This window comes from Rhyacophila brunnea, unplaced genomic scaffold, assembly GCF_057557595.1.
Source record: "Rhyacophila brunnea isolate RB1 unplaced genomic scaffold, BYU_Rbru_1.0 scaffold_6, whole genome shotgun sequence".
Taxonomy (NCBI): domain Eukaryota; kingdom Metazoa; phylum Arthropoda; class Insecta; order Trichoptera; family Rhyacophilidae; genus Rhyacophila; species Rhyacophila brunnea.
The window spans coordinates 47,198,315-47,225,761 of record NW_028233276.1 but is presented as its reverse complement, the minus strand read 5'-3'; the positions used below and the strand labels follow the sequence as shown (position 1 = coordinate 47,225,761).

At 34.4% G+C, this 27,447-nt stretch overlaps 2 protein-coding genes across 3 annotated transcripts in view; one reads left to right on the top strand and one right to left on the bottom strand.

Annotated features, from left to right (window-relative positions):
• Positions 1 to 1,715: 1,715 nt before the first annotated feature.
• Msh6 (DNA mismatch repair protein Msh6) lies at positions 1,716 to 24,722 on the top strand. 2 transcript variants are annotated; one of them, XM_085957067.1, is made up of 19 exons: positions 1,716 to 1,989; positions 2,880 to 3,047; positions 4,040 to 4,166; positions 7,052 to 7,253; positions 8,221 to 8,355; positions 8,858 to 8,993; positions 10,081 to 10,217; positions 11,103 to 11,240; positions 12,183 to 12,384; positions 13,468 to 13,765; positions 14,955 to 15,110; positions 16,294 to 16,540; positions 17,563 to 17,718; positions 18,376 to 18,510; positions 18,753 to 18,977; positions 19,075 to 19,257; positions 22,122 to 22,299; positions 22,848 to 22,999; positions 23,616 to 24,722. In XM_085957067.1, the coding sequence occupies exons 1-19, from the start codon at positions 1,833 to 1,835 to the stop codon at positions 23,910 to 23,912; spliced, it is 3,429 nt and encodes a 1,142-aa protein (XP_085813193.1). In that variant the 5' UTR covers positions 1,716 to 1,832; the 3' UTR covers positions 23,913 to 24,722. The 2 variants fall into 2 exon arrangements, with proteins under 2 accessions (XP_085813193.1, XP_085813192.1); XM_085957066.1 differs by having other exon boundaries at positions 1,727 to 1,989; positions 2,880 to 3,059.
• The window catches only part of LOC147065743 (palmitoyltransferase ZDHHC2), a 58,639-nt gene continuing 48,679 nt past the window's right edge, over positions 17,488 to 27,447 (bottom strand). The window contains exon 8 of the transcript XR_015071819.1: positions 17,488 to 17,584. The gene's annotated coding sequence lies outside the window, so the exon portion shown is untranslated. The remainder of the gene's footprint in view (positions 17,585 to 27,447) is intronic.

The following is a 27,447-nucleotide window of genomic DNA, read 5'->3' as shown; positions in this document are numbered from 1 at the left end:
TATTGATTGTATGTTTAGCGATTTTTTATATTTATTAATATATCCACATGAATTATGGTTAGTTGTCGAGTTAATAATAATTATTTGTATTAACACAATAATAATAAATTGTATCCTACAATCGCATGTTTTAAAATATTAATATCAGCGTAGGAAAATAGCGAGGCGGGCGATTTTTTTTTTTAAATATTAGAGCAAATTTGTAATTTGCATTTATCTCACTTATCTGGTTGACCTGCCACGCCCCCCCCCCTGAGCCTGGACCCCCAGGCTAGAGCCCTTTCACCCCCCCCCCCTTGTGGGGGCCATGCATCAAAATTACATTGATTTATGGTTTTTTATTTGATAAATAATTAACTTTACATAACACACGACGAAGAACTAAATTTACATATTTCCATGTACTTGTATTATAAATATAATAACTAATTAATGTGATACTTGAACTTGTTTCAATTAACGTGAAAGTTATATATATTTTGACTTGATATTTGAAAGAGCAACCGAAGTTCTAGGTCGAAACTCTTCAAGCAAGACTGCTTATTATTTTTAATTATAACTTGAATTGAAAAAATTTCTTCACCTAGATATGTCGTAGAAAATGGGAGCTGAACTGCGGTAGTCTTCAGTCGAAAATACGAGGATATTCTTTATAAACCAAAATCCAGAAAATAGCCAATGGAACATCGGCGAAGTTCAGTTTTTGCGTCCCGTTGTTTTATAATTATTCAACAAATTCCTCTCGAATTTATAGGAGAGCGATTCTATGGAATTTTTGGCATTCAATTAGTTGCAAAAAGGTTTCGAATCCAGTCGTATTGACTGTATGAAAGTAATGATGAAATTCCTTTTGCAACAAAATTAAATGTTTTTGAGACGGATCCAAAATTAATTGCTTGTTTTCAATGGTGGTCTGGTAGGTCTTTTGGTATATTTGTAGAGATCTTTAGTTTGTCTTAACTCCTAATTTATCAGAGCACGTCAATATATTTGTATTCTGACCTTGCCTTGTTTTATTAAGTTCATGCAGTTCAAATGGCAATACGTCATGGTAGCCATGTACGAAAATTTAGCTTTCAAGTAAGTTTTGTATAATATCCAAAATTATTTGTGTTTTTTTTAAGCAATGCACCGCGGCACACCTAGCATAGTCTCGCGGCGCATCGGTTTCGGAGTACTGGACTAATATACTATATAAGTCTATGATGGCAACACTGATCAGTGCTGCCAACCGTACTATAATTATAGTATTATTGTACTATAATTTTGGTCCGCGTACTATGTACGATATAAAAGAGGTATAGAACGCCCAAAATACTATAATTTTGAATATCGGAAAAAATATGTAAAAAGTACTAAAATTTTGATATTTCCGTTCGACAAATTGGTTCAAAGTACTATAATTTCGCAATATAGGAAGATTTGGAGAACTTCGAAAAAGATCCTATAAAAACGTAAAAAAACTCCCTGACTTTGGTTTAAAATGAAATTTCTTGAAATCTTCCCTAAGCATTTTTGGTCGGTAGAGGTACCTAAATAAAAAGGGATCTCGGAGTTTCTCAAATTCTCCGGTTTTTCTTCTTCTGAGACACAAAAACCTATACATTTTCAACACATAGCAACGCGTACTATATTTTTTCCCCAAATACTATAATTTTGTAGGCTCTGTACCATAATCCCACTTTGAAAAGATGACAACACTGATCTACAGAAGTGAGAAGATTTCGCGGCAAATTATTGGGTTGTTTGACGTTTAAGGTGCCGGCATAATTAATTGTTTGCTGCCATTTGATCTCTTAAAAAAATATCGACAACGATATAAGATAATCACCATGTCCAAAAGAAATAGTTCAGGTGGCTCAGCAAACACCCTTTTCAATTATTTCACAAAACCTTCTCCATCCGCCGGAAAAGTGGCGAAAATCACCGACACTTTCAATGAAACGCCTGACAAACAAAAACATGGCAGTAAAGACCAAAACAGCAAAGGTAATCTTATAATATAAAATATCCTGTTGAATGTCTTTATATGTAGGAAGTGTATTAATTTTTCGAAATATCGATAATAACGATTGGTAAATGCTGTCATGTACAAGTCAAATGATTCTTTGTGGTTTGTTGTTACATTATTGGAGTTGAGTAGTGCTGTGAGGATCATGTTTGGTACGATTGGTCCTAGTCTGACACCTTCCTTATTACCTTTCCGTTGCATTATGTAAGGAGACGAGATGAACACACATGCTCTTTTGCAGTAAGACATACTTCATTTATTATTGTGAAGAATATGTTGGCAAGATAATAGGTATGCATATTTTGGATAACCGCAAAATGTTAGTTGATTTATCAGATTATCGAAATTTATTATCCAAAAAATATTCGGTAAATGTGCCGCAGAGGTGGACATGAGATTTTACAACTTTCTTTTTAGACCAAACCAAACCTAACCTAACATAACATAACCTAACCTAACATAACCTAATCTAACCTACCCCAACCCAATATTACGTCATATAATCTTAGTTTGTGATAATGGTGAATCAAAATGTATGAAAATTTCAAATTTTCAATTAACGATTATTGGATCGAAGAGCCGATGCGCCGACAGAAAAAGGTATTATTATAATTGTCTACATGGAATAAACTGTTTTCGTAAAAAAAAATATAAAAGCTCATGGCTACCTCTGCGGTACAATTACTGAATAATCTCTGACATTTTGAATGAATCCAGTCCTAAGAAAATTATGAGATTTAATCGTAGACAATTTTTCGAATTCATTAAAACTGTATACATATATTTAGGTACACCACATAATATCTATTAGGGAGGTAAGTAATTTGATTTAAAAAAATATTTTACGACATTTTTAAATGTATTGTAGATGGAAAGCGGCCAAGGGAGCCAAAGGATTCTGACTCTGACTCTGACAAAGAGGATATCAAACAGGATCTACACGATGATGTCAACGATGAAATTGCACCCCCTCGTCGCAGAAAGAGGATTAGATTAGTTTCGGAAGATTCCGATACGTCTGACAGCGAGAATAAAGGTAATGCAAGAGGTATGAAGAAAATTTCATTACCTTTAGTTGGTATAACAGGATAACTTGTTAAGCACGCACGGAGAATGAAATTTAATAATATTCCCTATATAGGAAAAATAATGTTAAAACAAAATATATAATTCTATATTTCTATCGTCTTTTCAATTTGGACTGAAGATCGTTATGATTCTGTATTTGGTACTGCGGAATTCTAGATCAGCTTCATCCAACTGTACCTATCCACTGGCCTTATGGTGGTTGCTATTAGTTTACTAGTGAATTCTTTCACTCGGTCACTCGACTTTATCGGCATTCGCTCTTTCTACTATTTTACCTGCACACTGTTTTTTTTTGGCTCTCATTTCATTGCATGCAATAACCGCAACCGACTTGAATGTTTATTCCGTGATATTACTCATCAATGGCATAGCAAGAGGTGGGCGAGCGGGGCAGCCCCACTGGGTGGGGGCGCAGATGTGGTGTTTGGTTCAACGTGCAAAAATAAAAATTGATGGTTTTCGTATACCGAGAAATTTTGATATTTTAATCCTTTCTGTGCTGCAATTAGTTAATTGGTGTAATTAACGTACAATTAGGGCCCATAAATGCGCTCGCGGCAGTTAGTACAGCACAAATAGTAGTACAGTACGGCTAGTAAAAAAATATGTAACTCAGGTCTATGAACATAGTAAGTGAAATTAATATCAAGAGAAGAGGAAATGAGCGCGTCCATCTATTCCAAGGATTCACCATCCATGCTGTAACAGTTCCTAAATTGTTCACCTAATATCAGTGCGGTGTTCCCAGATTGTGATAATTTTTAAGAAAAGAAAGAAATAGTGAAAGGGAAAATTTCATCTTTGAATGAACATTAATTGAAAAAATCAGTCGCTATAAAAGTATTCACCCTGATGCAATTTAAATTGATTATTAATTTTGTGTGAACACATTATAAGATTAGTATCAATAGAAGTTTTATGAAAATCCTTTTTTTTTAGATCATAACAATATTAAGGAAAAATTGGAAAGCAGTTTCAAATTTGAAGCCAAGGTATCGTCACCGGCTCGGTCCAGTCCCCTGCGGTCACCTGCTCCGAAAGCTAAATCGAAGCTACAACCTGAATCGTATGTAGTTTACTTATTTCTCAATCGACCTCTGAATTGTTTGGTATTGAATTTCCTTGTGGAGTGTTTTCTCATGGAAATAATGGCAGAGCAAAGCGTATGTCTTTGTAGTCATCAGTGCGGGCTTGAATCCCACGTTTGCCAAAATTGCAATGTGTGTTTGATCTAGGGCAAGGGGCCCTCTGGTACCGGAAAGAGAATCTTTTTGATAACAAAATTGTTGGAAAAAGATAAATTTTGCTGCTTAAGAGGACGTTCTACAGAAATGGCCTTGAGAATTGAAAATATGATTTTTTAACATGTGGTCCATAATATCTGGTCTACTAGTTAATATAAAAAGGTCGTGTCAAAGTTGTTTGTGTTAATAAATTTGCTCTGTGACTGATCCGACTCATATTTCACATTTATTTCATCAGGGCTGTCGAAGACATAAATCATAATATATATTTATAATTTTAAATTTTTATTTATAATATATATTATTTAAGTTTTGTGCATCTAATGCCGGGTCCACACTGGCAACAAGTTAATTTGCTGGCAACCTCGTTAGATTTTACGATAATTATTGTAAAATTTCTTAAGCAATTATGGTAAGTATCGTAAAATTTAATGAGGTTGCCAGCAACTTGTTGCCAGTGTGGAAATGGCTTAATATCCACTGTGGTTCACGTAGTGGCATGGACCTGGGGTTAGCTAATTCAGGAAGTCAACACCCATGATAGAATTTTTTCCAGTTTTGGTTGCATTATATTCCAAAACTCTTCTGTAAACATCGTTTCCGAGTTTATAAATGGAAATTTCTCGGTGTACATAGTAAACAAACCTACGAATAAAAAAAGACAAAAAGGAACATACTGATTCATCGCAGTAAAATCTGGTAATCAAATTCGCCATTTTGAAAAGCGACGATTTTGCGTAAACAAATATCACGTGGTCTGTACGTGTGCGGCAAACTTCGAATGTGTTTGTAATTTTGTGCAAAGTGCGAATGTAATGTTTTCAAATAATTGATATGGATTAATTATACCATCGTATTATTTTCTCGAAATCATAAACATACTATAATAGTATTTGAGTATCAACCTATGTTCAATTTGAATTGGGTTATAATAATAATATACCCGTATATATATCAATAGTATGTTTGCTACAAAATCCACCCAAGTTATCAGTACGTACTTGCACAGGTTTGATTAAAAACCATGATGAAATTAACATTTAAAAAATATGAATGCTTAATATTATTTTGACAGCCCTGTTTTCTGATCGGCTTCATGTCACAGGTGTTCATAAAATAATAATAGGAGGCGAAAAGATCGATTTAAATTGACGTAGTTACGACGCCGAGGTCCTTTTTATACTAAATTATATTTGAACGGCGGGCTCTTCAGCGGGCCCTTAACACTAACCCAAGTCCCAAAGGGTTGGATGAATGGCTAATAACCATTTTACTTAGAAAAAGTTTGTTAATATAACTTCCACTCTGTAGAGACACATTCTCTAATTCACAGCGAAATATTTGTTTTACATTTTTTTGTGTTGTTTTACAAGACTTGGACAAAAATATGAAACACATTTATTTATTAACTGAATTCTACACCACTGTCGCAGTGCGAGTGTTTCAATTTGAGTATTATGAACATTTAAATTTTCCCAACAGCCGGCGTCCTAGTATTGCAGTCTATTGTTGACCAAGATTCCAATCTTGACGATGTACGGTTAAGCATCGTTTAAGGCTATTTAGACACTTAATTAGTAAGACTATTATGCATCTGGCTTAATGAATAACTTTATTAAGTCAATAAATATCACACTAAATATGACATTTTTATACATACCTACTTAACAATTTTAGCTCAAAAAATCTCATATTTAATCTTTATTTGATTTAGGCTAAGGCCACATAGGTTGTCGGTGCTTCGCTACTGCTGAGATAGGTGCTATGCTTGTCTACTAAAAACACTACTGCCACATTGCATGCTACGTGCTTAGGTACAAATTCATTTGACATTTGGGAGCGCTCAAGTCAACAACGATGTCACTCTCAAAACTAACCACAAAGCTACTTCTCATAGAGAATTTAAGTTTAAAATTTCGAAAGCCACAAATTCGAATTGTTGGGTGCATAATGTCAATTCATGCCATGTGACATTATTTATAACCTCAAAATACACGGTGTTTGACGTTTGTCACACTGAAGAAACATCCGTCATCTCGCAAAATCACTAGGTGACACAATAAAAATAACCAACACGTTTGTTCGCCAGGAGACTTACTAGGTGACTAATAATCATGCAGCGAGGCGCGAAGCGTGCAGTGTGGATAGTATAGTGTGCGTCCATTCACTAGGATATGTCGAGGTCTTAGTGTCAAACAACACTATCTACAAAAGTGCAACTTTACAGGAGAGCCAAAAATCGTTATTTTAGATTCTTGTAACTTAACAAGGGAAATGTTTATTTAAAACCTAATGTTAATATTTTATAATTTATTGTGTATTGTACATTTATCTTGCTTATGATGATGTTAAAATTTATAGGGATAGTTTTAAAAAAATATGAAAACAAGGGTAACTTATGTAATTAGCGTTAAACTTTACTGACGATTTAATAAGAAATTTGAAAAGATTGACATAACATTGTTTGACTATCATGTAGCCGTAAATGTAAAATAACGTTATCTCAAAAAAAAAAACACTTTTTTGTAGATAACGTTGTCTGACTTTGAGCATTCGATGTCACCTAGCATATAGCCACCAAGCAAGGCACCTGCCTATGTGACCTTAGCCTTAGACATTTTACACATTGTCTTTGTAAACCAAATCAAATATGATAATATCGATTGTATTATTATTCGGTAACTATATGCTTTGCTTGTATAAAAAGTCCTGCTGGCAAGAATGCAAGTGCGTCATCCTCGGAGTCTAAAGTGTCACCGTCTGATGACACAAACAATTGGCTGCACTGCCGCCTGGAGTGGCTCCGACCTGAGAACTTAATGGATGCCAATCGGAGGAAGATAGACCATCCTGATTATGACCCGAAAACATTGTACGTGCCGAAAGACTTTCGAGCGTCACAAACACCGGTACCTGCGTAATTATATCACACATTTCTAAATAAATAATCAATAATTTTGAATCCAATGAAATCTTATTGTACATATTAGAAAATTGGAAGAATGTGCCCATTGTTATTAGCGGAGAATCCCTTTATTGCAATAAATATAAGCAACATAAAATTGAACATATTGGCATTTATTTATATCATTTTAATTGATTTCTTTCTGTTTTGAACATTTTCAACATGGAACATGTTTTACTCATGATCTCCGACGCAAAAGCATTACGAAAAATAGACATAGAATAACTATAGACGCGCAGCCCGCCCACGGCCCGTGCCCCGTCCCAATTACTTGCGCGTGTCGATTATTTTCATTTTACGTTCAGTAGCCTACATTCTGTGCGACGTATTGTTCGTCTGTTATTATTACTTCTTTAGTTTTATTATTGTAATTACATAATTTACAGAAAAGTAAAATTGTTTGAATCCTTTGGATTCGGTTACTTTGACAAATAAATTTTCTTTCAAATTTGGATAACCAGCATTCGGCAAAGCATGTTCCATGTTTAATAATTTTAGCCGTCAGGGCTTAAGTAACCATCATTTGAGGGGCCCAGGGGGGCGAAGCCCTCCCGCGAAGCGCAAAGCGCCGAGTTTTCCTGATTTATTACCAATTAAATTCACTCGAAATACAATGTAGCATAGACAATTTTATATTTTTTCCATATACTTTTGAAATTAAATACTGTGACATTAATTTGACTAGTTTTGACATTAATTACAGATACTAATTTCAGATAAAATGTACATAATTTATGTTAGATTTTGACCATATGTAGAAATATTGGTTTTTGGAATATGTATTTGGATATTTGGTTTTTGTGCTTTTTATAATTTTGAAACTTGCTTCATCCGTGACTAAAAACCATTAATCCAATGGCATTTATTTTATAGATTGTTGGTACATATATGGTTTTATATTTCTCTTTCAGGCGCATAGACAGTGGTGGGATATGAAGGCGGCACATTTTGATTGTGTCCTCTTTTTCAAAGTTGGGAAATTTTATGAATTATATCATATGGATGCATCCGTAGGTGTCAACGAACTTGCATTTTCCTACATGAAGGTAATAAGCATGACTGATATTATTTTATATATATATATATATATATTGGGGGATATCTAAAGTAAGGCTTCACCAGGTATGTCAAGGGGATCCAAAGGGGGTGGGCGGGTCAGAAGGGCAGAAATGATTTTTCTAAATCTTTTTGACACATTCTGTGTCAGACTCTAATGCTCCACAGGGGCCACGAATGATTCCGGGAGTCGATGAGTGGTCGCCTGTCGCAGACTGGCGTGGGTGATTCGGAAGAGTTTTCTGGTGTTATTTCTGCTTGCTGCCTTTGCTGCTTCAATTTGCTAGTTCATGAATTTGCACTTGTCAAGCCGCGCCCTCGGTTCGGTTGGGGTCTGCCTTTCTGTCTGTCTGACAGGGCTTTCACCAATGAGCACCCCTGAATGGGAAGCCGGAACTAAACCTTTAAACAAATTGGGTGATCACAGAGTTGTAGAGGGAGAAGGATCGAGGAGAAGAAGTATAACGTGTTTTTGAATTGTTATCATTTCAGGGCGATTTTGCACATTCTGGTTTTCCAGAGATAGCGTACGCACGAATGGCCAGCACTTTGGTTCAGAAAGGGTACAGAGTGGCCCGTGTGGAACAGACAGAAACACCAGATATGATGGCAGAACGGATGAAAATTAGTAAGCATATTTATACCATATCTGAACTTTTAGTATTACAGCACTTGGTGCGATTTCTGGAATGTTTTTAATGTGTTTGAATTGGTAGCCACAAAAATTACTATTATGTAAGCAAGTGTACATCTTTAGCAGATTTTCATGCATTCATATCACGAAAACATTAAAATATATCGTCGCCGTAGATGTCAAGGGAGCCAGTCCACAAAATCATAATGCTGAGAAACAGGCACTCAAAGATTTTGTGTGACAAAAAAGTAACATTTTTTTATTGAACTTTTTTGTTTTTAAAGATATAACGTGAAACTTTCAACATAGAATATACTTTGTGGTGTTATCTTTTTATTATTTTATACAAATAACTAAAAAAAATAGTATCTTAGAAGTTATGTGTGTTATATCTCTTGACCACTGAATATTGAAATGTACAAAAAATGTAGTCAAAAGAGTTTTGTGGCTTAAATCCATTGACCGCGCATCTTTGATGATTTTAAAATGCTTTTGTGTACTTTACTCCTTTTACTTGGTTTGGTGCTTCTTTTTGGTTTGTTTTTCAATACTTTTTCAATATTATAAATTGTTTCAAAGGTTTCGTCTTGTATGTCATTAATGATAGTCAAATAGATTTGTGGTCTTTGATGTAGGTCATAGCATTTCCGTTCGTTGGAATTAGATTTGAGTTCACCTTTTCTTCGGAACAAGGCATCAGACAAATTTTCTTGGACATTATCACGTCCATTATGTCATCAATTTTAACTACATCCGATATCAACATACTGTAGTCGAGGTCCATGAAATTCTGCAAGGGTTCATCAGATATTCATTCTCAGCCGTCAATATTCTTTGTTGCTTTACAGTTTACATTGTGTACTAATCGTGTTGTGTAACCTTGGCCATGGGCACTGCAGACGTGTTTATGAATAGAAACGCACACGTTTGCACCTTAATATTCATTTCAATAATTGCAATGCATTTAATTGAATGTGTTAAAATTAATTCGGATGTCGGCACCTAAGGCGATCTAATCATTTGTACATTTCCATATTTCAATAATTATTACCTATTGTACAGTACATTTTTATTTTGTCAGATAATATCTCATCGAAAGATAAAGCGGTGCGTCGAGAAATCTGTCAAGTGACGTGCAAAGGAACAGAAGTTCTCGGCTTGCAGGATAATGGACCGACTGACGCAAGTTCAAGTTATATGTTTGCTGTCGCTGAACAGGTGAGAGAATCTGTTCTTAAATTAATAACAATAATTGATCTAATCTTTGAAGGTTGGACAAATCTAGTGATTCAGTGGTACCCAGGAGGTACAAAATGTCCGCATGATACACCTAGAGGCCGCTGGATCGATGAAATGATTAAGTCTGTGGAAGTACATGGCAACGCAACGCACAGGATCGAGAGAAGTGGATTCAGCTTGGGGAGGCCTTCATTCAGCAGTGGATAGATTCAGGCTGATGATAATCATCTTCTCACCATGCTGTCGTCTACTGAATACCTAATGATTCCTGAGATTTTATGATTTTATTTTCTTGGGAAATCAATACACTGAAATCCCCTTTTACACGATTTCGAAATAACACGGTGCAAAGCCATCAACTCTGAATGCATTTTAGAGACCAATTTGGCCAGAATGCGTTAAAACATAGTGAATAATTTTTGTTACCCTTGATTTTTTGAAGTATTTTAGTGTATACTTTTTAGACTTTTTTTTTAACACGGTATCACCTGGAACGTATCTACCGTGTAAATGGGGAGTTCAGTGTATTACATAATTCGTCATTGAAAAGAAAAATGTGTAACTCTGTTTTAATCAAAAATTTACTTTGAATCCCATCTAGTGGCCGTTGTTAATATCTACCCGTCTTGCAAATGATGTAATTCCAAAAAAATTGTACCATTGTTAATCATGGATGATTTAACTCCATAACCATATATTAATTGAATACAAAACCATTATGTTTTTTGTCTCCTGTAAAGTAGCATTTTTGGAGTTACACAATTATTATCTAGTTTCAACGACGATATACATATTTACGTTAAACTTAATTGAGGGACTGTCTATCACTGAAACATAAATGTGTGTATGTATTATATTTGTCAGGATTTGGGAGTCGGTTGCAGCAAATACGGAGTGTGCTTCATTGACACTTCCATTGGAGTTTTCCATCTTGGGGAGTTTGATGATGACAAGCATTCTTCCAGGTTGCTCACAACACTGGCGCATTATCCACCGGCACTGGTAAGACCCCCGCTTTGTAAAATAATCACTGATATTCTTACCTTTGCAATTTTTGATATAATATGCATGTAATATTTTCTTTCATTCAATTAAATAACACTCTGCAGTGACCGGGCATGTCTAGCTCATTTGATATTATCTGTTTACACCATTGACTTACTAATGGACACTTGCGTGTTATAAATAAAATGCTTTCGTAAATGAGCATGTCCGTTTATATTTGGGTCTAGTCATAAAAATCTGAAGAATAAACTCTACTTACATTGCAATATAAGTCATTATTACAAATCTGTGTTCATGTCTTGCAATGGTGTCCTAATGCAGTCCAGCACATTTATTCTATACACAAGACGACTATCGGTCGCTATCAGCGGCTAACGAGGATAACTTATCATATGTTTGTATTGAAGTATTATAATTGTTACAATAAGTTAGCCGTCTAAACAGTCAGAACTGTATATCTCACTTTAAAATTTATCACAGCCAAGAGAGGTGCTGTTAAACACATAACACTTATTGCAACAATTACAACTTACTTATTATAATTGTTACAGTAAGTGCTAATACTTCGATACAAACATGAAAAACTACCCTCGGTAGCGGCCAATAGCAGCCTTGTGTATAGAATAGATGCGTTAGTGTCCACATAAATCTTGCTACATAATAATATACATTTATGTACCTACTTGAAAAATAAACTCTATTTGCATTGCAATAAGGGTGATTATTGCGAATTCTTGTTCATGTCTTTGACCTATTCTGCTAACATATCCATTTTCATATTTAGATAAGTATTATATATGAGCGATGGTTTGGTGAATATGACGATTGGGTTTGTTGCAAATATTCGACATTTTTTTACTCGACTGGAATAGAACCTATGAAGTGGTAGGTTGTGATATCGAGAGCACCGAGTTGATTTCCTGCTTTTATCTTGATTAGGTATTGCACGAGAAAGGTGGCATCACCGACCGTACATCGCAGGTGTTCAGGGTATCTTGTCAAGGAGCACGCAAGGAGAGCCTGCTTCCTCAAAAACAGTTTTGGAGCGCCAGCCAAACACTCAGGACCATGGCGGAGAAGTATTACCAGGCCGAATCCGGCACTAACTGGCCGGACGGGATAAAACCCATGCTAAACGATGGTAAGACGACTCTGTTGCACTGTCATTTTTGTGTCTCTTTAATTTGTTAATTTACGGTATCAAACATTGATCTATGTATTAGTCGTATACATACCATTTGTAAATACATAATATAATGAGTCTGAAAATGTCTAAAGGAAAATCCTAGGTTTTTAAAAATTGATTCTACTTTGATTGATTTGACTAATTGAGCTGATTGAGTTCTCGTGTCGGTATTGTATAGGGTCATCTCTATAGCACCGAAATGAAAAAATTACGCATTCTGTATTTCTATTTTAATTACATACCTATTTTCTACTGTCTTTTCCTTGTATTTCAGTAGTTTTTATTACATATTTATTATTATTATTATACAGACCGAAAATCGAAAAAAAATTCGAATTACGAATTATGAAATGTATGGGGGAAAAACATTAAAATTTAAATTTTTTTTTTTTTTTATATATCGTTTACGATCATAGATGTGCCTACCAAATTTCCGGTTCCGTGAGTGTTAATGGGTCATAAAATGTCAGGATTATTTTTATTACCTGCTTAAAATAAGTAATTTATGATGTTTTATGAAAAGTCTGTCACAATTTTCAATGACTGGCTCATGAAATAGTGTACTTTATTACACTATTTATTGAATATTTTTATATGCTAGGACTCTGTAATAATTTCGAATTACGAAATTTGAATTAAAGGTATGGTTTTATTTGAAAATAATGTTCAAGGGACTTTTTTTTTGCGAAAATTTCGAATTACGGCGATTTTCGAATTATCTGTGTTCTTATTAACAAGGTTCTAATGTACATTTTATTATTTATATTTAATAGTTACATATTGGTGGTGAAATGTGGCCCAAATGCCATTTTAGTCCACATGCGTATGCAGTTAGCATGTGGTTTGTGCATCACTGTTCTGGACAGTTACTTTTTGCTAACATATTATTGTGACTTTCGGTGAGCATTTTTTACACACTGGAATTAAAATCTCAATTTTATCAAAACTTGACATGATAACATTACCCCGGAAACACAGAATTATAATTAAAATACATAATATTAGTGTTTACTTTTAATCATGATTCTCTTACTTCAGGTGATAGTCTGGGACTCACGCCCGATGACAATTACGAGTTGGCAGTGCGAGCTTTGGGAGCTTGCATCTGGTACCTGACGAACTCTCTTCTCGACATACAGATCATGGAAATGTCAAACTTCACCACTTATCAACCCATCGATACAAAACTTACCGACAAATCAAAGCAATTCAAAAATGACAATATGCAATCCAACATGGTGCTCGATGCCATTACTCTTCATAATTTAAGGATTGTTGGAGACGATTCGTCACTCTATTCAAAGCTTAATCAATGCACCACCGCTATGGGGAAAAGGTCAGAATAATTCATCATAAACAAAAAAAAAAATATTTTGTATTTCCTATCAAAATTCTTGCTATTTTCAAAACTGTGCTTCATCTCATTGTATTACGAATATGCCACACTTCCACTCTTATGATTTTATCTTCTTACACACTCAGTAATCCGCCGCTCGATTATCCGACAACTACTATAATCCACCGTTATTTTACCACGTTTTTCTTAGCTCGTATTCTTGTTTGTCCGGTGGTTGTTTATCCAGTACAAATCTTGCAATCGATTTTTGCGATCGACTATCTAGGCATTTGAAACTTTTAGAATATATCAGAACACGATGCCAATGCATTCTTTTAATACTTTTAGCCATCTTTAAGTAGAATTGAATTAATTTTCAGTTAATTCTGTTTTGTATGAAAAGTTATTTTGGAAGAGATCCGTAAAAAGTAAAATACTATTATTGGTTGCTAAGGGGGTGGTCCTAGCTACTAAATTATTAATATATATGTGCGTTACTATGGAAATCAATATGAAATGTCAAAATGACATTTCAGTATCAGGAAATACTTGATTCATGGCCCCCACATCATGAAGCGGGCCCCCTACCTATCGCTAAAGATAAAGGCAGTGTGACGCTCTACAGTAGCGTTTTCCAAAAAATGGTGTACTCGGTAAAATTAATGTGTTTTAGTGTTTTTTGTATATTTGAATTCATCTATTTGAATTATGGAGTTGTTAAGTATCGATACACAATTAAAAATTATATCGTACAACCACATAATTTAAAATAATAATAATAATATTGAAGACAAATAGCGCCGGAGGCGGCTTTTTACTATTCGAGAGAATTTGTAATGTGTGTTTAAATCACTTATCTGGTCGATTCGCCACGCCGGGCCCTTCCTGAGCCCGGGCCCCCAGGCTAGAACCCTGTCAGCCCCCCCTTTGTGGGGGCCATGACTTGATATTGATTATAAATAACACCGTAATTTGTAGTACAAATTTCTCAAAAAAACTTACTATTACGAAATATCTGTTTTAATTTTGACCATATTTTGTATGTATGCACTATAATCCGCCGATTTCACTAATTTGACACTTGTCTGGTTTTTAGGGTGGCGGATTACTGAGAAAGTATTGTAATATATTATGTTGAATAATTATCAATATAAAATTCATGTGAATAATCGTGACTTTGTGTTGATAGGCTTCTACATCAGTGGGTGTGCTCTCCGTCTTGCAACATTGAAACAATTCGCGAAAGACAGGATGCGGTGTCGGTATTACTGTCCAATCAATCCATCGTACAAGACTCCCGGATAATTATGAATGGACTTCCCGACATGGAAAGAGTTCTTTCTAAGTAAGTATGCTGATATCATGAGACTTTCATTATTTATTATCTTTGTTAATATTTGGGTAAGGTTTGCAATTCCGAGATCCCACCCCATTTCAGGATTAGTTTTTGAATGTATTTTTACATTAGTAAATAATGTATTTTTGTGAACTAACGATTTCAAGAGTGACAGTTTCTAAATGAAAACAATATTTTCTTTTGAGATGGTATACATACAATATGTATGACAAATTTAATTGACAGAATATCATCGACTTTATCGTATTTAAAATTTCACATGGCTGCGCGGCTTAAGCGTTGGACTATAACGCCGTGGGTCCCAGGTTTGAATCCTGGGTCTGACAAATACAAATATTGTTTTAGAGTATGGACCTAATAGGTTGAGCAAGTGGATGACATCCATTTCACGTAAAAAACAAAATCTGTTAATACAAACCTGTACTCTGTGGAGGCCCATATGATCCTTTAGGATCGGACATGGTCAAATAATAATAAATAATAATATGAATCAATATCTTATAGTTATATGTTCAGCAAGATGACATGCGATAATGCATTTCAAATGAGCTGTTGCCTCGAATATTACTCACACTTCTAAAGCAGCATTTAGACCAAGCGAGCGCATGTTTGTTCTTCCCCCACTCCAGCGAAATTCTCTTGACGTAAACGCTTTTTGTCGACCGAGCGAGCATTCTTTTGAATTCTACGGAGATTCGCTGTATCTAGCTAGAATGCTCGTTCGTTTTATCTAAACGCATCCTAGAGCGAGAGCACAATTGCGGCAAGCATTCTTTCCTCTTCTGTTGCGCTCGCTGGCGGAGCGGTTTCATCAAAGTGTTGTTCGCTCGCAGCTGAACATATAGTCTGACTTTTTAACCAGTGCGCCCACTTTTGCGTATTGTTACACTCCAACCAAAAACGCGACGATACACTCGCGAACAAACAAATGTGATAGTTTAAACCAAACGAACAAAAACACAAAGAGAGCCAGATCATTCGCTCGCAGTGTTTTATATTCTAGCTCGTTTAGTTTAAACTTGTTTTGTGGATTTTGTTCACTGTGCGTTTACACCAGACGAACAGGAATAGAGTGTTCTAGCTCTTGCCCTATGTTCTTGTTCGTTCGGTCTAAATGCACCTTTAGAAAACTAACGGATTATATTTAGGCCTTCACATTTTTTGTTTACAGAATTCATTCCCTGGGTAATTTGAACCGGTCGCAAAATCACCCAGACGGCAGAGCTATATTCTACGATGAGAAATCATACTCCAAAAGAAAAGTGAATGATTTCATATCGTTGATCAATGGATTTGAAGCGGCCGCCAATATGATGAAGTTATTTAATAATTGCGATTCTTCTCTGCTCAAGAGATTGACTCAATTGTCTCCGGATGGAATGTATCCGGATTACTTTGATACCCTCAAATTTTTCAAGGTATCTATTATATGTGTTGTATGTAGATAGTTACCAGTGTTATAATATCATCATCACCAGCTACGGCTGATCCACTGTTATGCGTTAACTTCTATTCCTTTTTGTCCTTGACTTTTTATTGTCACATATTTCCAGTGAACTCGGCTTTTAGGATCGTCATTTGGATATTTAATGCCTGATAGCATTCATCCGGCAGTAATCTATTAGCAGACCGATATGTCCAGCCTATTGTTTTGTGCTAAATTTGGCGACATCTATCACAACGCGTAATCTTGTTCGCTTCGTTAGTGATTGACCTTTGTTGTCTTTCAGCCCGACAGTTCCTTTTCTATGCATTCATTATTGATTGTACTACTGTATTTTATTGATATAAAAATGATTTTATTATGCACAATTGATAAGCGGAGGTTTAGAATGATCCAGATGTAATTAATATCTGTACCGAGTTGACTGTTTTTAATGTTTTTCATGTTCTCAAATAGTCTGTTTTTTAATATTCCAGAACAAAATATTGATATTTAAGGACTACAAGTCAGGCAAAAACATTCAAATTTAATTTATTTTGAAAATAGGAGTTCATGGAATGTATGTAATCCAACGATAGGAATTAAATGCTCATAACTTTTTATACAAAGTACATACATATTCTGAATCACTTTTCACACATTTAATGTATTTGATAAAATAAATTATTTTTTAATTTTATGCCACTTGTATTTTAATCTTCAACCCCTCAATCGGTATAGATTGTAAAAGCGTTTGAATTGAAGTGAACAAAACGAAGCATGCGTCTCATTTTAAAGTAATGTGGTTCATGAGACACGAAAGATTGATTGTTCACACTCATTCATACTCTCTTTCTTTAAACCCATAGTGACATGTTTGTCATTGTGCCTTGAGAAAGTGTTTCCAACCCAATATAATAACATTGATAAATTATAAATTCTTTATTTTAATGGTTTTGTAATGTAATAAAATGTATGTATTTATAAAAATAAACTATAATATTTATCGTTCTGTAGGGTGCCTTCGATCATAGCATTGCTGAAAAAATGGGTACGATTCTTCCTGCGAAAAATGTGGACAAAGAGTATGATTCAATACTCGAAGAAATCGGAAAAGTCGAGGCCGAACTGGAGCAGTACCGGAAAGAACAAGAAAGATATTTCGGTGGCAAGGTTTGTTATTGTTAATACTCGTACATACATAATTTGGGTCTTTTATATTTCTTTTGTATCATCAAAAGATGTCACCCCCTAAGGATCTAATTCCATGGAACCCTGAAGAGGACGGAATCATTATCGGGCAGACTCATTTTCAATTTTCAAGCCCTAAATGTAATTATTCGTTGTTGATAATCATATTAAAATTTTGTTCCGTATTCGCAATGTGTTAAGACAGTTATTTTTTGGCTCGGATGTGTCACATGATCCGACTCGTTGCCGATAGGCTGCAGCGAGACGCTCTGTGTCTGCTTTAAGATGAGTGCATTTTTGCACTCGGACAGATGAGGCACATCAACGGTTTTGTTTTAAAAGTTCAACAGAACACAGGGCTAGTGCAGATACGAAACCAGTAGCACATTTTTTTTTTTCCGTGCGACTGCAGATCTTGTAATCTAATATAATTCATAATGTAAAACATTCTATTCTCACAAATAAATCTCGCTGTTTTCTAAGCAACCATCCGTGTTTTTTATCACCCGAAGTACGCAAACAGACGACCCCATTCATCCAACACCAAACCAAGCGAGATGTAAAGCGGTCTCTCCCCGCCTTCAGAGGTGATACTATTCACAGTGTTTGAAATTGAAGTAAAATTTTATTTTTGATTAGGTTACCTATGTCGGATCAGATAAAAAGAGATACCAACTCGAAATACCGGAATCCAAAGTACATAAAGCAGGCCGAGGATATAATCTGGAGACGGCGAGAAAAGGCTTTAAAAGATTCAGCACATCCGAAAGCAAGGTATACTATATCAATCTTCACTATTGAGGAATATTTCTGTGAGTGAAAGGAAGAGGACAATAAGTCTTAAAAATAGTTAAATATGCTAAATATATGCATAAATGAGAAAAAATTTGAGTTACCATACAACTTAGTGTTTGTTAATGCCATGTATCCTGGCTTTATTTATTGTGTCCACTAATCTTCCAATAGTTCATTATTGAGTTGATTTTGTACCAAATTAATGTTATGTACGTTTCCAGGAACTTTTGGCCCGAATGCTGGAAGTCGAAGAGAAGAAAGTGGTCATATTAAAAGATCTGAGTCGTCGCATATTTGCCAAGTTTAGTGCAAATCATTTAGTCTGGCAGAAGGCTATCGGGTGCATCTCCATTCTCGACGTTATCATTTCATTGGCTGAGTTCGCTCGTCTGCAGGCCGGCGACATCTGCGTTCCCAATGTTGAGATTGCAAAGGATAATGTCAAGGTAATGATGATTTTTTATAATTTCTATACGTCTTTTGGAAAATAACATCTATATAATATGTACTAAGCTTGAGTATCGTTATTATTACTTCCTTCAGCCATTTATAAACATCAAAGAAGGTCGTCACCCGTGTATGCCGTGCCTGGAAGACTTCATCCCGAATGACACACTTCTGGGGACAGACGATGACGCTTCCCTGGTTCTACTGACAGGACCCAACATGGGCGGAAAATCCACTCTTATGCGGCAGTTAGGACTCCTTACAATTATGACTCAGATTGTAAGTATATATTCATCATATTTTTTCCCCTCGTATTGTGTGCTACCATTAGCAACGGTCACTCTAAAGCAGTGATTCTCAAGCGGTGGTCCGCAAATTTTTGGCGTCAAAATGCAAATCGTCATTGATACTGTTAAAGGTCATATGTTAAAAAACCTCAAGTGTTCAGGAGGCAAGAAAAACGTTGCAATTATAAACACATAATCTTAAGATGGCAATAGTGTACTCTTTATATCTTAACCCATCGCGCCCTATCGGCGCCAAATTGGCGCCGGTGTTACAGGATGCAGGACATGATTAAAATAAAAAAATTTTAATCATATTTTGATTTTTTTTAAAGTTGAAATTACTTAATAATATATGTAGCTATCATTTTTCGATATTAGTTATATTCAGTCCGATATATTTTTTAAGAAATATTTGATTTATAAAATCTATTTTTATTTAAATTTGTCAAAATAATGATCAGTTCGGTAGGTATGAGGTGTTTGAGACAGTAATAAACATAAAATGGCCCTCCATCTTCTAAATATCTTGAAGAGTATTATATTTAGCTCCAGTTTTAGTTTATCTTCCTTTTATTATTTACTTCTATCATAGACTTTTTATCTATGTCATTTTGTATAAAAAAAGGCTAAAAAAAACAAAAAAACTATATTTGACATGTTTTTTTCATTCCACTTATACACAAAGTTTACTTAAAATGTAAATACATAATAGAAAAATTCAAAACCTATAAATATTTCAAAGATTTATTTGAATTGAATGAATAATACAAGAGTTATATCAATTTTAGTAATCAGTGTGCCTTTTTAAATGATCCTGAAAAATTAAATCTGTCTGCAATGGGTTAATATATTAATTGAATATTTCATTTTTGTAAATTTCTTTCAAATTGTCGATACTTTTTGACAAACGACTTATTGCAAGTTTACATTGGCTACTAATCTGTTGACATGCGACCTATTGATTTGTGATATTAATACTATGTAACCAGCTATAGCTGGTTACATAGTACAGTAAAACCTCGTTAATAAGAACACAGATAATTCGAAATTCGCCGTAATTCGAAATTTTCACGAAAAAAAAGTCCCTTGAACATTATTTTATATAATTTTAATTCAAATTTCGTAATTCGAAATTATTTCAGAGTCCTGGCATATAAAAATATTCAATAAATCATAATAAAGTACACTATTTCATGAGCCAGTCTTTGAAAATTGTGACAGACTTTTCGTAAAACATCATAAATTACTTATTTTAAGAAGGTAATAAAAATAATCTTGACATTTTATGACCCATTAACACACACGGCACCGGAAATTTGGTAGGCACATCTATGATTGTAAACGATCAAAAAAAGATTTTAAGCTGGCAAGTACACATATTGTTTTTCAATTTGTGTATGAGTCAGACAAAGTATGTACCTATGTAATAGGTTAAGCAGAGACACGTGACTTAATATTAATATTACTTAATATTAATATATTAATAATAATAATTGCAGTATCAACGACGATATGCTAAAAATTGTAATAAGTACACATATTGTTTTTCAATTTGTGTATGAGTCAGACAATGTATGTACCTATGTAATAGGTTAAGCAGAGACACGTGACTTAATATTAATATTACTTAATATTAATATATTAATAATAATAATTGCAGTATCAACGACGATATGCTAAAAATTGTAATAAAACCTTCAAAACCCATGCACCTGTAAGTGTTTATGCATTGTGTTTTTGTTCTTACAATACATTAATGGCTTATATGACGAAATCAACCGCGATCAGACGTTATTGTATGTTACCATATAAATAATATTTTTTATTTCTGTGTTGGTGGACTGCAAAACCTTTCTCCTGGTCTGCAGGTGTAAAAAGGTTGAAGTAAAGTACTAAAGGAAGAATGCAGGAAGAATGTCACTAACATCTGTGTAAAAATACACATTATCACCCCAGTTGTTTTAAGTTAATCGTTCAAGATTGAATCCAAATACAAGGTCTTTTCAAAAACTATGTAACATTTAAATGGGAAAAATACAATTACTCTCGTGAAGGTCTGAAAACCCCAAGGCCATCAAATCAGGCTGTGGCACGAAGCTGTGAATTGCTATCATACTGCTGGTTATTGCTTATACTTCGATTACTCGATACCTTGATAGATAATGATGATTGTGTCATATTGAAAAAAAATGGTAATACGTTAATTAATATGAACGAAATATGCAATCGAAAATCTTTATTTATTACCAACATGTTACCGCATTGCACTATAGGACTGCTTTGCTGAAACCCTAATCCTCTTCAAAATAGTGTCCTTGGGATTCTGGACGCCTCTTTAGGAGTATGCCTTTTCAGGACAGCTGGGCCGTTACATTCCACATGTCTTCTTGTGACTTAAATGGTCATTTTTAGTTTGGAGAACAGCCAAATATCACAAGGAGCTATGTGGGAGGGTAGGGAGTTTGATGTACTGCTATTTAATTTGTGCGATGCCCAGGGGACGATAACCATATACCTACAGATTTAGTGATGATTCGTGATTTGGTCATGAATTGTACTTCATTTGTTTACGTGGGAAAAACAAAGATTGCACACTTTTTGTACAACTTGTGATATTTTAGACTTAGACATGATTTTAGTGTAGATCAGCCTGCATGCTATTGTTCGATCACAATCTTACCTCATGTACACAGCGGCTGCCACCTTTTTAAAACGTAATTTTAATCATCATTATACATATTTGTTATAAAGATATTAGATTCTGTTAATCAACTGTAAAATTGTGGGTTAACTTTTTTTACCGAGTAAAACAAATAAAGAATTTTCGATTAAATTGTATTATAATCGTTATTCCAGGGTTGCCATATCCCAGCGGCTGAATGTTCTCTGACACTCGTTGACAGAATATTCACTCGACTCGGTGCTCACGATGACATCATGACGGGACAGTCCACTTTCTTTGTGGAGTTGAGTGAGACGGCAGCCATCCTTAAACATGCTTCTCTGCATTCACTGGTCCTCGTTGATGAACTTGGTAAAAACATTATTATAACTTTTTTTATTGAATTCTAATAATAAGATAATCATTTATCCATTCATTATCGTTACCACATCGTAATGAAGGGCTGATTTTTTAAAATTTGATCACACTACTTTTAGATTGTTATATGATTCATAATATCATGGAATTTTGATTTAACCTCTTCTATGCCGCAATTAGTTAATTGGTAGTAATTAACGTAAGAATTGGTGTAATTACAGCGAGTAAGTAACCGGTTAATAGTCCACGACAAAATCAATCAACAATAAATTTCTAATGAAAAGGGTTTATCCAAAGATTTTGAATAAAAGACGAGAGCTTTTCTTTCTTTAACAAATGCATTGAAGCAAAAACACTACTATTGGTTGGTAAGGGGATCCTAGCAACTAAATTGTTATAAATGTGTGCGTTGCTATGGAAATTTACAAGCTGCACATACACATTTTAATTTAAGTATGTTTAAAAAATACAAAATAAGATTTTTCAGATATCTGCTGAAATATTTGCACAACAGAAGGCCATAACCTCATATTTTTTTCTAGGGCGAGGCACTTCAACTTATGACGGCACTGCAATAGCTGCTGCTGTTTTGAATGACCTGTGCGATAGAAAATGCCGGACGATGTTCTCTACGCATTACCACACCCTGGTTGAGGATTTCAAAAACAATCCTAGTATATCCTTGGCTCATATGGTGAGTACAATTTTTACTCTACAAGCATTCCAATAAAATAATATCAACCAGCAATAGCACACCATCATTATGTCATGGTGGTGATGTAATTTATTATTCAGTAGAGCCAGTATAATGGAGTATAATTTGTTTCTAACATTTTATACACACCTATAGTAAGTCCCGCTGAACTGTGACAAAAATTGTAATGATTTAGTCGATAAGTGAAATAAAAAGCAGGTGTACACACGACTATCACTGATAATTTTTATCTTCATCAATATAGAAGAAAACGAAAACTTGTCGACAAGCCAATAAATTATCGATTTTTAAAAGTAGGTATTTTTTTTAACCGATGGCAATATAAAATTGTTATTATATTTGTTTGAACATTTAAAAAGGTGGCAGTATGTATAATATTCCAATTCAATGAAGTATTTTATTTTCAATAGAAATACCAACTGCATTAAAACGTTTCAAAAAAATATAATATGCAATTTATTCTGACCGGTATTAATAATATACATGTTCGAGAATGGAGAACAAAGCAAAAAGTTTCACTTCAAATAATTCATTTACTAGATTATGAAACGAATGAGTTGCTGTTTTAATCTGTCATGTACGTTTCTTATTTCAGGCGTGTATGGTGGAGACAGACGAATCAGAAGCTGACAACACAGAAGTTGTGACGCAGGAAACTGTCACATTTTTATACAAACTGTCATCAGGCGCTTGTCCCAAAAGTTATGGTTTCAATGCGGCGCGACTGGCCGGCATCAGTAAAACTATCACGAAGCGAGCGCACCACATTTCCATTCAACTGGAAAAAGAGGCCACCCTCGTTGCCCTTTTCAAGAAACTCTATACTTCCGATAAGGATACGGATTCTATAAAAGACCTTGTGGCTGCTTGCAGAAAAATCGCAGTTCATTAATCGATTATAATACACCTGTGAAATCTCCAACTGCAGAAACTTTTGATACAACATAAATCGTCACATCCATTCCAAAACCTCTTCTCTAGCACTACAGCCTAGGGTAGACCTTGGACGTCTCGAGCGCTCTTTCACTCTCCTTTTCTGGTTGATCACACCTACCACCATCTGTGCCATTAATTATTTGTTCATCCATACGTGTTACATGGCCAGTCCATTGCAGACATTCAGTTTTGATTAATCTAACAATGTAAGGCTCATCGAAATAACTTGTAGAACTCATGATTATAGTTTTGTTGCAGATTAGACCAAAAATATTTCGCAAGTCAAACTTTTGACATTTAAAGTGGTCACAGTTTAAAATATTCAAAATTCTTATTATAAAATCATTATGTATTATATGACCACCATGACTACAATTTTATAGAGCTCTAATTGATTGTGGTAGGGGTCGGAGCTATGATGCATATATATACCTGAAAATATGGGGGGATCTGTAGTTCTTCAGATCACTGATGAGGCAAACCTTATGTCAAGAGAATGTGTTTTTTTTTCAACATCTACCTCATGCTGTATAAGGTTCTCCATTCACTTAATATAATTCTCGTTTGTTAATGTTTTGTTTTATATTTATTTTTGTAAGATTACTTGTTACTTAGTATTGCGATATTATTGTTTACCTTATTCGAATAGTAAACAAATATTGTCATTCTTGTCCAGAATAAAATTGTAGACTGGAAATTTTAAATGTGCCAAGTGCGTGAGTTTTTAAAAAATATGTTTGTTACGCCAATCTAACAGTGGCGAAGGGTGGAGGTAGGCTGTTAAGATTCGCTATAAATAGTTCACACTAAACTTTTTTAGTCATATGTATTTGTTTTTATTGAACTAAGACTACAATTTACAGACGATGTTAGTTAGTTTTTAAAAATCAATTAAACCATGCCTAAATGAAACCATAATAGTTTTGGTCTAATTTGGGCAATATGACAAAATTGAGCACACTTTTTCTTTCATAGTTATTTGTTTTCGTTGGATTAAAAATACATATTACACATATTGTTGGTTATTTTTTTTAATTCATTAGGCCCTGCCTAAACCAAACTATAATAAATAAAAAATATTATTCTATATATAAAATATTCAAAGTTATGTATGATTTAATTGTATAATGTTAGATATTTTATAGATAGACATGTATTTTTTGACTATTATCTATTATGGCTTGGTTTCTCAGGGTTTAATTAAATTTTAAAAACTAACCAACACTATCTGTAAAATGTAGTCTTATTTCAATGAAAACAAATATGTATGTCTGAAAAAGTTTAATGTGCACTGTTTATGACGGATTTTAACAGCCTACCTCCACCCTTCGCCACTGCAATCTAATAATAAAGGTATGTGCCATAGTAGTTTCTTCTTCTATAAAACTCAGTTTGTGGAACATATCTCTTTCAAGCACTACTGCCTTTTTAGATTCAATATGTAAAACAGAGCATCAATCATGTGTACATGTTTACCTTTACAGTGGTAAAAGTAACTAAACCGTTGTTGATTATGAATAATGATTATTTAGTCACATAAGTGATAGTATTTTTTTTTGTTATGATTCGATTGTATTATGTTACCAATATGTAGTATTTTCTATGTACCAGTTCCTAGATTATTAAATAATTCTGTTAATTTTAAGTATAAGACAAACAATAATTCAATTTAATTCAATTCAAAGTAATTTTTTATTTTTATATCCAATATAACAATAGTCTTCCAATGAGTGTTGTTTTATTTATTTTATTACAAAGACATTTATTTCTTAACTCTTTATAAGGTGTAAGGAGAGGTTGAAACTCTTATTGAATTGCTTGACAATCTACATGTGTAGATGCAATTTATTTCAGTGTGCTCGAATTAGGTGTGGTATGTAATATGTTTCTTTTTTATGGTTTACATTGCAGGCTTTGAGAGGCCTTTTGTTATTGCCTTGGCCAAATTAGATGGGCGCGCGGCTTAAGCGTTGTGGGTCCCAGGTTGGAATCCTGGGTCTGGTAAGTACTACAAATATTGTTTTTCAATTTGTGAATGAGTCAGAGTATGGACCTAATAGGTTGTTGAGCAGGGTCTAGGACGATTTGGCACCGCGAACTGGCCTCCAGGATGATTGGACGCCGCACAGTTGAATTAAATGCGCAAAGGAATAGACGTACGTTACGATTTGTTGGAGTAAATAAGCAAGTCAGTTTAATATGCTTCTATCTTCTCAGTAGTCGTACCTTATACATTTCGCGCTTGACACATTTTTAATATAGATTGAGAATAATTATTATGCCTTAAGATGTTTATTAAAAGAAAATAATTCTTCCCTCGTTAAAACTTAAAAATGTGCATAATCAATTAATTTATTGTCTATACATGGGTACTTATCTGTATTTACAACAAATATAAAAAAAATACAAACATCAATAATTACGCAATTTTTGCAAGAGACACAAAAACCCATTTTTTGTGGAAATAAAAAAAAATGTAAAATACAAACACCAATAATTGCGCAATCGTGAATTGCGCAATTTTTGCAAGAGACACAAAATCCATTCGTTCTACAACATGGTCTCTCCTGAAAAAAATTGCGCAATCGGAAAAACCCATTTCCCGCAAAAATGGGATTTGTCTCTTACAAAAATTGCGCTCACGATTGCGCAATTATTGATGTTTGTATTTTCTTTATTTTTCGGGATTTCGGCCTTAGGGATTCCGGCCGTTCGGGATTTCGGTATTCGGGATTTCGGCTTTCGGGATTTAGGCTTTCGGGATTTCGGCCATTCGGGATTTTGGCCTTCAGGATTTCGTCTGGCACCCAGTACCTTATCATTATCAATCAAACTACTGAAACATTTATACTTAGCAGATAACTTACTTAATATTTTGTTTGTAATTTCATACTATCTTAAAATACGCATTTATGCATAATAATATACATGTTTAAGCTTTATTATAATATTAAGTCGATAAAACGCTGAAATATAATGTAATTTTCATTCTAACATCTAACATTATTTTTAATATTTGTTGTAAATATAAATAAGTACCCATGTATAGACAATAAATTAATTGATTATGCACATCTTTAAGTTTTAACGAGGGAAGAATTATTTTCTTTTAATAAACATCATAAGGCATAATAATTATTCTCAATCTATATTAAAAATGTGTCAAGCGCGAAATGTATAAGGTACGACTACTGAGAAGATAGAAACATATTAAACTGACTTGCTTATTTACTCCAACAAATCGTAACGTACGTCTATTCCTTTGCGCATTTAATTCAACTGTGCGGCGTCCAATCTCCCAGAGGCCAATTGGGTCGGCGTCCAATTGGGCCGGCGTCCGATTGTACCGGCGGCCAATTACCGGAGGCCAGTACGCGGTGCCAAATCGTCCCATTCCCTGTTAAGCAAGTGGCTGACATCCATTATTTCTAAAAACAAAATCTGTTAATACAAAGCTCCACTCTGTGGAGGCCCATATTATGATCCTACCA